Raw genomic sequence first — 16,645 nt, 5'->3', positions numbered from 1 at the left:
TTTCATAAAAAAAAATTTAAAAAAATCATATTTTGTGTTTCAAGAATGAACAATACATACAGTTTGGAACAACATGAGGGTGAACTACCACTCACTATCATTTTTTTTCTACCTTGTGTAGTTTTGTTATAGAAATCAGTATCATTAGGACGTAAACTACACTTCCATTTTATCATCTGTTTCATTTGACTAGCTTCTACTAAATGACAATGAATTTGCATCAACATATTCTATAGTTTGACAACCTTTGAAATCAAAGATATGGAAATTTCAAACATTAATTGGTCTATTTATGTTTTTGTACTCACTATGGTTAATGGTTAGGTTCATTTTATTAGTAGTATTTTAGCATTGTTGCCATCCACAGGCATATCAGAACAGTCAGCCCACCCAAACCACTGACTTTAAGGTGTTGTTTACACTTTCATCTAATAACTGAAAAATTTATCGCACTGAGACTTGAGGATTTAACATAAATTTCTCTCAGAGATGAGAAACTGCCATGTGTTAAGTTATGCATCCCTCTCTTCCACCCCCATTTCAGCAGAAGTTGAGCAAAACATTCTGCTGCAAATCTTCCTGGGTGAACGGGGTATAATGAGGGTGTTTGTGTAGCGCAGGAGCATTTAATTTCACAGTGAAATACAGCCCGTCTCTGGGGCCGCACAGCTCACAGACACTGACTTTGGGCAACATGGCTTCTGATGAGTCATACCTGTGCTAAATAATCAGTCTTCATCTCAACTGTGTGCAAGCACAGACCAGCCAGCAGAATAAAGTGGCCTCTGATAAAGATCATTTCCTTTTCTGCATAGGTGTAAAATGTTTGTGGGCAGCAGTGTCTTTTCTTCTTTCTTTTTTTTACATAATAACTTACAGCATTCTTACTTAGTAAAACTTACAGTTTTTACTAACAAAAATGTTAGAATCTCCCACAAAAATAAGTTGAGCAAACTCAAAAATCTGCTGAAGCTGGTAAAAAAATGTTTTTTAAGTTCGCTCAACTTTTTCTTTTTTTTTTACAGTGTATGTGATTTTAGGTTATACAGATAAGAGTAATACATCTTTCGAATCTGTAAAGACTCTATGTTTATTTGTGTTCACACACAATAACAACAAAACATTGTGCGTTTGTAAAATAATGACAGCAATGACAGTCATTATGAACTTGAGCACGAAACTCTGAAACTCTGTGTTATACTTGCCTTACATACATGAAAAATATAGCAAATGTCTACTTTCAAATGAACCAATTCAAATGGAAAACAAATATTCTCCGATTATGTGATCTGTATGAAACATACATACAGGAGCATCCAATATACTGTCAGAGTAAGTGTTCGCCAACTATAGACTATATATTCGGTTTATATGCCGAAAACAAAGAAAGCACTAGTATATCAAGAAATTATTAAGTTTCGAAACTTGAAACTTGAAATTATTAAAATGTCTCCTTATGTTTTTCCCTAACACATTCATAATTATTACTTCTGCCAGTGCCCTGTGGCAAGCTTTATGCGTGCGCTCGAGTGCTTACTAGCTTACTCTAGTGCTTGTCTAGTGCTAGACAATTAAAGGCTCATTATTATGATTTAAATGGTTTATTAATAACCATGCGATTAATCGACTAATGCTTAAAATGAACGACTACCAGTCGACCAGAAAAATATTTAGTCGAGGGCAGCCCTACATCATGGTACTATCGTGAACTTTTATCTAATTCTGCAGGGACGTGCAGAGAGTTCCTCAGGGGCAGGGGCTCAAATGTAAAATAGGGGCAATCTAAAAAAAAATAAAAAAAAGTTACTTATGGCCATCAAGCCTGCATTTATTTGCTCAAATTTTTAATATACTTTAAAATACATTTTATGCAATTCTGATTTATTATCGATGTTGGAAACCTGTGATACTTTTTCATGGTTCTTTGATTAATAAAAAGTTTTTTTTTTTTTTTTTTTAAAAAAGCACAGCATTTATTTAAAATGTAACTTTTGTAACAATATTGTGTTGAAAAGCTTGAGGTCAGTATTTTTTTTTTTTAAGAAATTAGTTTTCATTCAGCAAAGATTTGCTAAATTGATAGAAACAGTGATAGTAAAGATTGATATTGTTAGAAAACATCTCTATTTTGAATAAATGCTGTTCTTTTTATTCTTTATTTATCAATGAACCCCAAAAAAGTATCACGGGTTCCCCAAAAAAATGAAATAAAATAAAATAATAAATAAAAATAAGCAGCACAACTGTTTCCAATACTGATAATAAATCAGCATTTTAGAATGATTTCTGAAGGATCCTGCACTGAAGCCTGGAGTAATGATGCTGAAAATTCAGATTTGCATCACAGAAATAAATGATATTTTAAATATATTAAAATAGATAAACATTATTTTAATGTTATTTACATTATTGATCCAATAAATGCAGGCTTGATGAGCAAGACACTTTCATAATGCTGCATAATTGGTAACAAAGTCCTTTCATGTCACCATTTCGCCAGCCTACACTTCACATAATAGGCCTGTATGTGGCACTTGGGCTTCATTGGGCTATGATAATTTCAAGAAATAATAGCTAAACGGTGCATCATAAATGTAAGTGAATTGAAGACTGATTACCATTATTCACGGTTTTGTGCCGTGCTTTTGTAGTCATTCAGCATATTTTCTCAGCGATGTAATTTGATTTATAAAACGAGACAAACCGCAGATCCAGATCGCTCCACAAATAAACTCGTCTGTCCCATGTAATTTTCAACCGATTTATGAATAAGAATGTAAAATGACCACTCCACTTCACATTATTGTCCAATGAAATTTGAACTTGTGCCAGATCATGATTGGTAGGTGTATTACAGCCTACATGACAAACGGGCATTGATGGATTATGTAATATTCTAAATACAATATATGAATTTGTAATTAAATTGACACACTAGCTTGATTATTGGTGAAAAAAAGTTGAAAACATTGTTTGGTTTATTTTTTTCCCTTCTGTCGACTGAAAGAACCATATTTGAGAGCCTAGGTTTCGGAACAGATTGTGGAATATTAGTCAGTCAAGCAAAATGCTCACAACCCATAGCAACGCCTCAGATTGACAGATATGTAAAAATAAACAGGAACTTTCTGACTTTTGAGTGATTAGTTGCCCTTTTGTACACTTTGTCATGTTAATTATAATTCAAATGCATTTTGTTTGATTGACTACAATATCATTGCTATTTGTCTGAGAGGGGCACTTTTGAATAATTTTGAAAAAGGGCAGGGGCTTGAACCCCCCACCCCCTTCTGCACGCGCCTGTAATTCTGACATGGAAGAGAAGAAATTGTTGAATAAAGTCGTTATTTTTGTTTAATTCGTGCACAAAAAGTATTCTCATAGCTTCATAAAATTATGGTTGAATCCCTGATGTCACATGGACTATTTTAACAATGTCCTTACTAGTTTCTGGGTCTTGAAAGTGTCAGTTGCATTGCTGTCTATGCAAGGTCAGAAAGCTCTCGGATTTCTTTAAAATTATCTTAATTTATGTTCTGAAGATTAAGAAAGTTTGGTAAAACTTTAGAATAGAAACACTTGTTAACTATTAACTACAACTTTTCCCTCAGTAAATTCTTAATTTGCTGCTTATTAATAGTTAGTAAGGTAGTTGTTAAGTTTAGGTATTGGGTAGGATTAGAGATGTAGAATATGGTCATGTAGAAAAAGGCATTAATATGTGCTTAATTAGCACTAATACATGCCTAATATTCTAGTAATATGCATGCTAATAAGCAACTAATAGGTGTAACCGTAAAATAAAGTGTTACCGAAAGTTCTTACGGGTTTGGAACAACATGAGGGTGAGTAGCCTAATTAATGACAGAATTTTCGTTTTTGGGTGAACTATCCCTTCAAATAAGACAAAAGAAACCAGTGTGGGCTTTAATGCCTGAATGAAACTGAATTGCTAACATTTTCAGACCTTTTTTATTTATTCAGAATTCTGGCATTAAGTTCTGATTCTAAACAGCTTATCGAAAACTTTGCTAAATAAAATCAAGGAAAGTTATTCTCAAGGTCATCTCCATTGACAGATGATTTTACTGGGGCACAGAAGTATTTTACTGGGGCTCATGTCCCATTAAAAGGGTCTAGCGCCGCCCCTGTGAAACGATACGAGGTTGAGTAAATAACACGATTTTTGAGAGCACTGTCGATTTAAAATACAAGCATATTTCTATTTTTATATCCCTCGCTCTTTTCCTCAAGATGCTGTCGGTAGTTTTAAGTTGACATCTGTTTGCACTACTGAGTGAGAGCGTGCACAAGTGTGTGCGCGCGCAGTTTGAGAAACAGGCCAGGCGAGCAGTCGGCATGACACTTATCACCCAGTCTGCGATTGATGCTCTGCCTCTCGCCCTCAATGTCACGCACGACACATCCGTCTCCGGGGGAAACAGGAGGTGTGAGAGCGTGTGACAGTTTTAAATCCCCTCAGCCGGGGAGAAGGACATCGGCGCTGCATCTGATAGAGCCAGGCTGCGTCCCTCCCCCTACCTGTGTCACCGGCGCGGGATACTGTGATCAATCACGTAACCAAGACGGCGAGGCACTAGGTCGTCAAGGCGACCGCAAATCGCTCTTTATCGGAAAGCTGCAGAGACAGGCGGCCCAGCCAACTCCAGCTGGAAATGACATGTTTATTGGCTCAGAATAAGAATCAGCTGGCCAGAGCCTGACATTTGAAGAAAACAGTAGTTTTGAGGCTCATTGGCTGGGTGGTTTCGCGGGGGGGCCAAAGGGATAGACGCTGTATAACTCATTCTTTTTGTGACACATCCCCTGGAATCGTGTAAGAGGAAACTATAGGTCATCGGGATCACGTTCCCGTGCATTACTAAAACCCTGAAGGCTCTTTGCTGAATATCAAATCAGTTCAGCAGCTGTAAACGTATTAACAGACACTGGACCTCTGCCGCTAGATGTAAGTGCGAGGAGCCCCAGGCTTCAGAGACAGACCTGTCACAATAGCTAATGAGCTGCTCTTATTAAGGGAGCATCTAACAATTAGCTGATTATGTAATAATAATTTTGATTAGTCGCACCTCCATACCTCGGGTCTTTTCTTCTGAGAGACTGTATCTGCGTCCATGAATTCATGAAAAAAAAAGTAATAAATATTCTGGTGTGCATTGGAACTTTTTTTGAAAATATTCACCTTACTTTTACTGTAAGAGCGAGTGCGGCCATTTGAAAATTTTATGTGCGAGGCTTGCGATCTCATATATTTAGCTGTACAAAACAGCTCATTTTGCTGCTTGATATTGCCAACTTGTGTGTCTTACCATATTACTTCATGTTATCTTAATTATGAACACAGTGGTTTGTAATGCAAACAGTTTTACCGTTTACTGCGCTATATTACTGTTCTTGCTATAGAGCAGTGGTTCCCAATCCTGGTCCTGGAGAACCCCCAACATTGCACGTTTTTGATGTCTCTCTTATCTAACACACACATTTGAGATCTTGGAGTTTTTACTAATGAACTGATGAGTTCAATCAGGTGTGTTTGATTAGGGAGACATTTCAAATATGCAGTGTCGGGGGTTCTCCAGGACCAGGATTGGGCACCACTGCTATAGAGGATATGCATTGACATCACTTTCCTGCCGGAACATGCCCCCTCAGCCGGACTGAATGGCAAAAGAACTTGCAGCATGACTGGATTTAATAGGGAAGCTGCGAAAACATGAGCAAAACATACGATAATCAAACTAAAGTTTCCTTACAACTTACCAAAGATCCAGTGGTCCATGGATATTGATATGTGGGCGGAACCGCAGTCACTCCAGCTGACGGTGATGAACCGGAAGTCTTGCACATTCACAGAAAACGGCTTACTTCCACGTTGAAAAATAAGAAGTATACACCACTGTCACTCAAGGCAATCGTAACATGGAACCGTCCCGCCTTATTAAGGAGCCAATTAATCCAATTAAATCCTCCCTTTTAAATATAAGAGCGGACCAGCAGGTGAAAAGATAAAGACATGAAAACTTTAACTTTTTTGTAATGCGAATCTCCAGTTCTACCACATTCCAAAGGTTCTCTGTTGGATTGAGATCTGGTGAAGCTGTTTGAGTATAATGAACTCCTTCACATCTAGTTAGTTTGTGATGTTTTTTTAGCTTTGTGACATGGCGTGTTATCCTGCTAGAAGTATACATCACAAGAAGGGTACATTGTGGTCATAAAGGGATGGGCATGGTCAGTACTATTAGGCTGTGGAATATAAACGATGCTCAGTTGGTACTAAAGCGGCTCAAAGTGAGCCAAGAAAATATCCTCCACCCTATTACATCACCCCCACCAGCCTGAACCATTAATGTTGTTTACACCAAATTCTGACCCTACTATCTGAATCTCACTGCAGAGATCAAGACTCCTCACACCAGGTAACCTTTTTCCAATCTTCTATTGTCCAATTTTGGTGAGCCTCGGTTTCCTGTTGTTAGCTGACAGGAGGGGCACCCGGTGTGATCTTATACTGCTGTAGCCCATCTGCTTCAAGCTTCGATATGTTGTGTGTTGAGAGATGTTCTTTGAGTTACTGTTGCATTTCTATCAGCTCAGACCATTCTGGCCATTCTCCTCTGACCTCTGGCATCAACAAGGCATTTTCGCCCACAACTCACTGGATATTTTCTCTTTTCTGGACCATTCTCTGTAAACACTAGAGATGATTGTGCATGAAATTCAGCACTTTCTGAAATACTCAGACCTGCACGTTCAAAGTCACTTCATATGGGTCATTCCTCAGATTCAGTAATATTTCAGTCCTCCAGAGTTTTTAAAGTGGTGGTTTACAAAAATGAATTGTTAGAAGCTTTTCATAATACTTTGGTATTTGGTATAAACTAATTACTGAATTTTAATCATTTTTAGCATAAAGCAATGTCTTACATCTATCTTAAACCAATGTCCCTGAGTTTCTACTTAGAAAATTATTAACAAAATGTGCATAGTTTCCATATTTTTAGGCAATAATATAAAAATTTATTTGTTCCTTTCTTGTAAAAAACATTTTTCTAAAAAAATGCAAGATATTTAAAAAAAACAGACTTTAAAGTTATGTCCCTCAGTCTGAACTCAACCCCGTCACACGAACAATTCTACGCCAATAATAATTTAGTCTCCACACATATGTGACATCATTTACCAGAAATGACATCATTCAGGTCTCTTTAATAGTGGGGCAGAAAATGGTTAGTATTATCATACTTTTCATTCATATCTTTGAGGTGTATTATAGGAGGGTACTGTCAAGCTTAACCGTCACACAAAATTAAGATGGAAAATGATTAATTTTCAACATTTTATTTTAATACCTAAGTATACAATATACTTATTTTATTGCTGCCATATATAGTCTACTCTCCTGTGCTACATGAGCAGCAGTGGCTATTTTGAGTAAAAACTAACAACCCCAATCAAACTCAACCCTGTCACAAATATATGTATTTCTCATTGTTATGGGGTTGTAAACTTGTGACAGGAGTTTAAGTTTTTTACTTAATTTATTAATAATTTTAATTAAAAAATAGTCTTGGTTTCAGTAAATACATACTTTTCAAAATCATGACAGCTCATATTTTTGTTATAAATAGAATTTTTTACGTAATATGTCCACTTAAACTTTGACAAGCATCATACATCAGAAATTGCACCCACTTTTGCAGCAGAAAGACAATGCTGGCCATGCAGATATCGTGACCCAGAAGGGGACAATATGAGAGAGAAACAAAACCAACAATTAAAATTGAAGGCAATGTATCCCTTCAAATGTGTTACAGTCTTCAACCCTGTCACACCTTCTCACATTATTATATTTGGAAAAATACAGGGAAGACAATGAAGAATGGAAGCATTTCTTGCCGATTGCCATCTGACATGTAAAGGACTAAAACAATAACAATTGTGGTTTTAGTTAAACTTCTAAATTAAAAATACACACACACATTTTGTGTATTTTTTATCTTCAGTTCAGCCCTCTTATATATAAGAATGTGAAAAGTTATGATAAATATTACATTTGTTATCATTATATTGTTATCAGGGACACATGAGCAGTAGGTAGATGTTTGTTTTATAACAAGTTCTGTGTAAAATCCTTTTTAAACCAATCCCATTTTGTCCATTACAGGGTTGAGAAAAAAGGTGTCTAAATCTGAAAAAACAAAAAAACACAAACTGAAAATAATAAAAGGTCTTCAATGCCTGAGGTGGGAAAATATATATATATATATATTTTTCCCAGATTTGATATGTGCCTAATGATGTGGGGTATTTAGAAAATGAATTATATGTAGTTGAAAAAATGTATATTCCATGTTACCAAATCCCAGGAATGACCCATATACACATTTTATTCCTGATTTGTAATACATTCTTGAGCAATTGAGCTGTAATTTTGACAACTGGATAAGTAGTTTTTGGTCTTTCCCCATTCTGGTAGTTAGGAGCTGTACATGACTAGAAATTATACTTCTTTTGTTGCAGCTATGGGCTCTGAGTGAGCAGACTGCCTTTAAGGTGACTTGAAACAAACAAATGTGATCAAAGGAGTTTCTGACATACTGAATATCATTGGAAATTGTTAAAACAGTACATATGGATTTTGATACTACCCTTTTATGTTTTGGTGGTTCAGTGCAGGTCCTCTACAGACTTCTGCAACAGCACAGCAGAAGCCGAGGGAAGCATTCAGTTTGGCCTTCCTGAGAAAGGGCCTCTCCCAAGAGGAAGCTGCCAGCTCTAATCCCAGCGGCCCAGCGCTACTGAACTGTGCTGTGTTGCCATGTTTGACGCTCAGTGGCTAACCACAACCTGCCTCCTCGCCAATGACAGACTTCACACCCAGCAGTCAGTGGTTTGTGAAGGAGGCACGATGCCGGCGGTGACGAGCCCTCTGCGAGCGACTGTGCCATGTGTCAAGATGGCACATAATGACTAGGAACCACAGAAGATTTTCACTGCCACAAAAACCGCTCTGACAACACGAGAACTCGCTCTTCATTAAAAACAGGAAGCGGAGGAAAACTATTCAACAAGCACAACAGCAGTTCACTGTTATTTGCTTATGAAGGACAAAGAAAAACATTTCCCACATCCCAAAACTCAATAACGTACATTAACACCTCAGGACTTCCACGGCAACAATAAAAGCCATCATTTTGACAACTTCGTGCACAAGCACCTCCTGTCCAAATCTCAAACTCTAACTCCTGCCAAGAGCTGCATGCTGGGTGCACACGAGACCTATGGATTTCACGAGCCACTTCATCGGAAAGTGCAATTATGAAAGATGTCTGTCGAGAGAGGGGGGAAAAAGCCTTGTTCCAGGCGTTAGGCTCATAATGGCTGGCTACTGGAGCGGACAGAGAGCCCCTGCCATGTCCTCTCGTCCTGTCGGAGCACGTTATGTCAGCTGCTCCACAGGACTGATGGTGTTTATGATGGCTAGAGTAAACAGGCCTGTCGGAGCCTCTCTTTTCCTGGCAACCAAGTCATGCAGTGCTACTGTATGAGGCATCTAGTGCAGAACCGTTCAAATAATTCTGTTAAATTTTAAAATCATTTTAAATCGTATTCAGTGATTTCAAGTGTGGAAATCCAACATTGCTGTAACTGGAACAAGTGTTGGGCGATATGCTCAGTTGTCATATCGTCAGCCTGTGAGATTGCCCGATATTTATTTACTTAGTTTCTTTGGTGTTGTGCACATTTTCGACACCCTGCCAAATTATAACCCCCTCATTGAAATTGATACCGGCGGACTGCCTAATCCTAACCCCTCCCCCACATCTAACGATACTAGAGGGGTAAATTAATAATTTGGCGGGGTCAGAATTTGGAACACCACCAAAAAATGAACCTGCTCCAGCATAAGGTTAAAAGCAGCCTAATGTTATGACTGAATTTGTATTTAATATAATTTAATGGAAAAACTAAGTTACTAATTATAAGGCCTACATTTCCTCAGTTATTCAAAAAGCAGCTACAGAAAACGATCAAAGAGCATTTACATTAAAGAATATCATCTATATCAGCTATAAAAAGGTTCGTTGTTAGAGGATGCGGTTTGACATCCCCACAGAGTTACACAAACACAGTTTTGGTTTCCTAGGCGAATATTGTGAGTCACTTTTATTAAAAGCATCATTACTACAGTTGGCAGCAATTTACAGTTCATCATACATGATGGTTTCAAAAAAAAAAAAAAAAAAAGGACACTCACAAAAGAAAAAAAACAAAACATTTACAACATTTGTCTGTAAACTTCAAGGCTAGTTAGAATTGAGGTAATGCTGTTCAGCTTTGTGGCTAAAGTAACAAAAGTCCATTCAAATAGATAAAGGTACCTGATTTTATTCATACACCAGTGCATTAACATGGATACAATGAGACAATTTGACTGCAGTAATTTATTTCATGTCGCTTTTTCACACTTTCCGGTGTTTAGTCAAAAGAGTAAAATTGAACATTCAAAAGCTGCCTTCGTTATTGCTGTCTCCACAGGTCGAGAGGTCTCCTCACCCGTTTGGATTGTCAGTGTGAGAGACTGGGAACAGTCAGAGTGTAGGCTATGATATGTGAGAACTTTGCCTGCTCCTCTCAGCAGAACAGTACAACGAAAACCACGATTCTTCCTCAGCAGCGGAGAGTGTCTTAATGCCGTTAAATTGTACATCACTGAATATTACGAGATGCTACTCATTGTTACAATATCAACAGTAGAGAGAGAGAAAAGTGACAAAAAACAATAATATTAAAATAAGGAGAGAGCAGCATAGCACTATCGGAACGATTAATTCCTATAATATTTCAGGAAATTTCCATCTCATCTAGAAGGCACCCACACAGTGCCGAAGACTTCAAAGAAAAAAAATAAAATAAAAACAAAAGTAAAAAAAAACACAGGAAAAACAAAAAAAAACCCTTTTGACATCCGCACAACTGTTCACATCATCCCTGGCTATGCTAATGGTTACAGAGACAGCTTATTTGCTTTCCTCTTAATGTTACCTGTCAACAAAAACCAAACAACCAAAGTGTTTTGGATATTGAGTTGGCATGTAAACAACTGGACTAACCATTCTGTCAGAGTTCAGTCTGCGTCTCAGCCCTGGGGAAATGTTAGAAGGCCTGATTCAGTTTTTTTTTTAGTCACTTTTGTCATCCTCATCAGCAGGGTCATCATCCTCCTCCTCCTCATCATCATCATCATCGTCCTCATCATCCATTCCACCCTCCATGGAGTCCATTTCCTCTGCCGGCCCTGCCAGGTCATCATCTAGTACTGATGAATCAGCAGTCTTGTTCTGGCTCTCCTCTGAGTCACTGTCTTCAAGTGTGTTGTCAGCAGTTTCCACGTCAGCCATGGAGGCGTTCTGGTCCTGATTTGTGCAGAGCCCTTTACCGGACTCCTTGTCCTCGCCGGTGGCCCCCAAGGCCCCCGACACAGCGCTCTGGAGGTCAGCTAGAGAAGCTTGGGGGAAGCCTGGGATGCCCAGGCCGCTAAGGCTGGGGTGTAAGAACATGGATGGGTAGAAGAGGCCTGGGGCCATGGTGGACAGCAGGAAAGGGTTGAAAGCCAGTGCGTTGGTGGACATGCCGGCGGCTGCATTCAGCGCAGCTACGTCACCGGTTGCCTCAGCAGACTCCGTTTCAGACGATTTCTCTGCTTCCTTCTCCTCTTTCTCATCTCCTTCGTCCTTGGTCTCCTCATCCGTCTTCGGCTTGGGATTCTCCTCAGATTCTGCCTGTTCTGTGCCAGAGGCGCCGTTGGTGGCCGTCGCAGCGGCAGCTAGGTTTCCTCCAAACAGACTCCCCAGGCTGAACATGTTGGGGAGGCCACCCATGCCAGGAAGCATGAGAGGCAGCATGGCTGCGGCGTGCTTGGCGTCCGCTCCCCCTCCGAGAGCAGGGGGAAAGCCCATGAGGCCAGCGGCCAGCTGGAGGCTCTGGAGGTTCTGCAGGCCCTGCAGACTGGTCAGGTCCATACCGCCAAACAGCCCGTTCATCAGCAAAGGATTAACACCGGACGTGGAAGCCGCTGCTGCAGCCGCTGCCTGCGCTGCTGCTGTCGCCTTGGCGATCTCAGATTTGGGTCGCCTGCCTCTGCGGCGCACACCCTCCTCTCTGACTACTGGCCCAGTCAGAAGACGGTCAAACATGGACTCTGGGAGAAAGCCCTGGAAACAAAAAGAAAATATTGTAATTTAAGAATATACAACAACCATGAAAAGTTAGTATGATTTTCATGTTTTACAAGAAGTCTCTTGTGCTCACCAGGGCTCTATTTATTTGATCAAGAGAGCAATTAAAACAGTAATTGTCCAATTCTACAATTTAAAATAACTTTTGAACTGAATATATTTTAAAATCTCATTTATTCCTGTAATGGGAAAGCTGTCTTCAGTCAATCCTCAGTCACATGATCTTTCAGAAATCAATATGCAAAAAAAATTCTAATTGTTGAAAACAGTTGTGCTGCTTTATATTTAAATTCTGAAAAAATGCAAAGTTTCTACATAAACATTAAGTTGAAACAAAAAACCCCAGCATTTTAAATGGAAATATTTTGTAATATTACAAAATGCCCTTAACATGTTTGCTGAATAGAAGTAATTTTTAAAAATAAACTTGCTGAACGCAAACTTTTGAATGGTAGTAGTATACATTATAAATATATTTAAAAAAAACAAAGCAACAAGCAATTTGATACATGACAGTTACTAATAGTTGAAACTATCATATAGTGGCTAAATTGACTTGAATTCACTCAAAATTTAATAAAAAGCTCACCGATTGCTTCACTATATCCGTCCAGTCTGGGGCGATCGCAAATTCTGGATTTTCAACCAGCCAGCGGGGTAAATCCTTCATTGGAGGTGCCATAGCTCCTCCCATCTGTAGTTATACAAGTTATAAACATTACAGCCAATGTTAAGAATATTTTGTGGGAAATAAACTGGATCCATTCATAAACATTAACACTTGCCTTTCTTCCATTCCTAATGTTAACAACAGGGACTCTCTCCTCCCCAGTCAGCGTATTAATGTCGATCTTGTTGGGATTGCGGCATCGGTGTCTTTTCTGTTTGGGCTTGGCAAACTGAGAGAGGAGGTGGTCCTCATTCTTCTGAAAGATAAGAACAAGAGAACTCTGTAATATAAACTGCACAGGACATTACCACATCAGCCAACAGAGAAAAAAAAAAAACGTTGGGTGGGCAGAAAGAACGGCACTCACTGGTACGTATCCAGGCATATCCATAGTGTAGGTGGGGTGCTGTCTCAGCCACTCCCGTAGGTCCTTAGTGCTGGGCCCATCTTCCCCTGTAAGATGGCTTCCCTCTTCTAGGCCTTCAACGGGAGCCTTATGTGCAGGAGATGACATGGGTCTATGTGCCCGCCCATCCACAAAAGCTTTGGTCCCATCGGAATTTTCCTGCAGATGCAAAGGAACAGAAAATTAGAAAAAGAAAAGTGTGTTTATGTGCTTAAAGAGTGTTAATTCACCACATGAAGTGGCATGACTCCCACATCACATCCTGACAGGATACATACCGCATTGAGTTGTCCTCTTTTGTTCCCCATAAAGAGCAGTTCCAACCCCTCCACATTTTTCCTGCGACCTCTCTTTCTCCGGTTGGGGAGTTCAGTGTCAAGTAGAGAGCCGTTGGCTCTGGGTCTAGAGGAAGCGCCTGCTTGCAGCAGCTCCATCTGTGCTTTCATTGCCACGGAGGAGGCCATGGCTCCAGGGAACGCGGTGGAGGAAGAGGAGGTGGACACGCCGTGCAGGGCCTTGGTCAGGTCTATGGCCTGTGCTTGGCCTTCTGCAGCATGGGACTCTCGTAACTGAGCGACCATTTCCATCAGGTTCCTGCGCTTGGCAGCACGCTCTGCCTCGATCTCCACCTTTCTCCTCCTGCGTCTGCGCTGCCGAGGTACGGACAGACTCAAAGCATCATCCTGGACGAGAACAATGAGAGGGTGTTTAACAAACCTAACTATTAAAATCTATTTTATAATTTTACAAAACCATAATGAGTCTCAGGAGGCGCAGCAGGCCGGGTTAGGGGCGGGACTTGCCTTGTTGACCTGTGGTGACATGGCGAGGTCCTCACTGCCACTATAGCTGGTCTGACCCACCAATGAGAGATCACCAAGACTCCGCCTCTGCAGGGGGCTGTCCGTTGCCATGGAGCTGTAGCCAGGCAACAGGCCTGGGAAGTCAAAGAACTGCCTCCTGTTGGAAGGCCACTTGCCCTTCATGACCGCTTCACAGATGTTGTCCATACGATTGATCATTACCCTGTCCTGAAGTACAAACACAGAAGAGCAGCACAAGTGTTAGTGAGTGAGTGTGTGTGCGTGGATGCATACATAATGAACTAGAGGGTACACAAAGGGTATCTCATTTTCCCCATTCCAGCTCCGGTTTCATGTCCCAAGGATCTTATAATGCAATTGTTTAATAACTCTGTTATTAAAGGAGGAAGCTCCGAAACGCTAAGTACAGTCTTTTCACTATGCATCACATCATGTCTTCAAAGCTTTGGGCTTGGCTTCATTTATCTCTAAATCATTTTTGTGGCAAACTATATTACTACATGCTAGAAGAGGGGGAAAATGGATGTTAATGCACAGTTAATCTGAAAAAAAGTTTAATTGACAAAAAAGGAAAGGAAATTGAGAGTGAAGTGGGGAAAATGGTTTAACTAACCTTGGGCCAGAAAGAGAACAGAGAACGTTCACTGAACATCTGAGAAGCTGATGGCTCAACGTCATCAACACTGAAGCAGTCCCTGGTCTCATCGCGGGCCGTGCTCAAGGAGGCGTTACTCTCCTCATCAAAATTCTTCCTCTCAGAGGCTCCTCCAACTGCAAATAAAAATCCATTACTTTTTAAGCATCCTGACCAGCCAATTAAAGAAATTAAAATAAAGTAAAAGCTAAAACTGGTTTTGTTTGTTTTTGGATCATACAAAAATGTGAGGCACGTTTCTCTTGACGCATCTCTCAAATGTAGTGTCAACAGAAATGAAAAGTTAAATAACGTCTAACATTTACCTTCAGCTTGTGAAGATTTTTCTGATTTGTCGTCCTCGTCCATCTTGTCTTCCTCATCTTTGGAGGTTTTGTCAGTAGGAAGTTTAGTCTCAGCAGTCAGTGGCTCATTCTCATCCTCAGCATTTTTGTTCTCAGGGGTAGTGGGCTCCTGATTCATGGGCTTCTCATCAGCCATACCATCCACAGTACAACCCTGCTCTACCTTGGTCTTAATCTCCATCGAATCATCTTTCTCCTCCACTTCCATCTTTTCCTCTTTAGGCTCATGCTTCAGACCCAAATCATTTGCTTCCTCTTCTTTTTTAGGAGAGAAGGCTTCAGGTTTTTCTTCTTTGACCTCCATGTCATCATTCTCCACTTTGGGCACCAAGACATCTCCTTGCTCTTCCTTCACCTCCTCATCTTTGAGCAGGTTCAGAGGTGTAAGTGGATCAGACACGATGGGCAGTTCCACACCCTTGCCCTGTGTGAACTTCCGATGGGCCTCCAAGAAGCTTAGCTCGGGGTCATTGAGGATGTGGTAGTCAGTGCGGCTGACTCCGTGCTTTGCGGCGCCCCGCAGGAGGTCTCGGTCATGGCGTCCGGGCTCCCACCAGGCTGGGAGGTCAGGGCTGGGTTGGCACAGACTCAACCTCTCATCCAGCTGAGGGTGCGGCAACACCTGCTCCCTGATCCGCCGCAGCAGCTCGATACGATAGAGCGTCCGTGAAGCCCGCTCTTCTGTAATGGGGTCAATGATGAGGGTGGGGTCTGGCAGTTCTGTAAACAGAAATGTCCAGTTGCATAATTGAAAATAGTAAAAATTTAAATCAAAACATCAAAATGTAAATAATGTTATACTATTTTCTAAGAATAAATTTTATATATCTCACATCAACAACCCATATATATATATATATATTTATGGGTTGTTGACGTGACATGGCATTTTCACTGTACCACAGAATTAAAATTTTGTCGTTAAAATGCTGTAAGTCTTCACCCTACATAGAACTGTTGTTAAAAAAGCTGCAGTGTTATTCAAGACTTTTAATTTTTGAGCCAAATGTCAACATTGTCCTATGGTGTGACTGTCCCAAGCATGGTTCAGTAAATTACAACTTTTATAAATTAAAAAGAAAAGCATAAAAATGTTGATAAATACACCCGGCATAATTGTACAAGTGTTTATTTTAGTAAATGGCAATCATTTTTTTCATCTATATATTGCTGAAAGTGTAGGAACTTGATACATTTTGTCTCTGAAAACCATGTCCTATGGTGTGACACCATATCCTGATTTTAAATCGGCAATTCAAGTAAAAACTAATTAGTTGAAGGACCCCATTCATGGTTATGTTACTGAAGCCCCATGTGAAGCCCATGACATGTGCACATGGTCAAATTTAGTCTCAGAATTGTTAAAATGTAACTTTTTTGGAACTACTACAAAAATGTTACGTTTTGTTGTCCTTTGGTGTGACACTTTTTTTAACAAAAAAATATAATTTAGGGGTATGTTAAACTACATAATCATGGAAAA

The 16,645-nt window shown here is 39.9% G+C and overlaps 1 protein-coding gene across 1 annotated transcript in view; it reads right to left on the bottom strand.

Moving 5' to 3' along the window:
* Nucleotides 1-10,176: 10,176 nt before the first annotated feature.
* Nucleotides 10,177-16,645, bottom strand: part of chd7 (chromodomain helicase DNA binding protein 7) — a 51,963-nt gene continuing 45,494 nt past the window's right edge. The window contains exons 31-38 of the mRNA XM_058797079.1: nt 15,124-15,882; nt 14,777-14,934; nt 14,143-14,370; nt 13,618-14,022; nt 13,301-13,498; nt 13,049-13,189; nt 12,853-12,957; nt 10,177-12,239 (exon numbers count right to left, since the gene is read on the bottom strand). Of these exons, the coding sequence (XP_058653062.1) occupies nt 11,208-12,239; nt 12,853-12,957; nt 13,049-13,189; nt 13,301-13,498; nt 13,618-14,022; nt 14,143-14,370; nt 14,777-14,934; nt 15,124-15,882 (3,026 nt within the window). The 3' untranslated portion in view covers nt 10,177-11,207. The remainder of the gene's footprint in view (nt 12,240-12,852; nt 12,958-13,048; nt 13,190-13,300; nt 13,499-13,617; nt 14,023-14,142; nt 14,371-14,776; nt 14,935-15,123; nt 15,883-16,645) is intronic.

The sequence above is a fragment of the Onychostoma macrolepis genome, chromosome 02 (assembly GCF_012432095.1).
Source record: "Onychostoma macrolepis isolate SWU-2019 chromosome 02, ASM1243209v1, whole genome shotgun sequence".
Lineage (NCBI taxonomy): Eukaryota > Metazoa > Chordata > Actinopteri > Cypriniformes > Cyprinidae > Onychostoma > Onychostoma macrolepis.
This window is presented reverse-complemented; position numbering and strand designations above follow the sequence as displayed.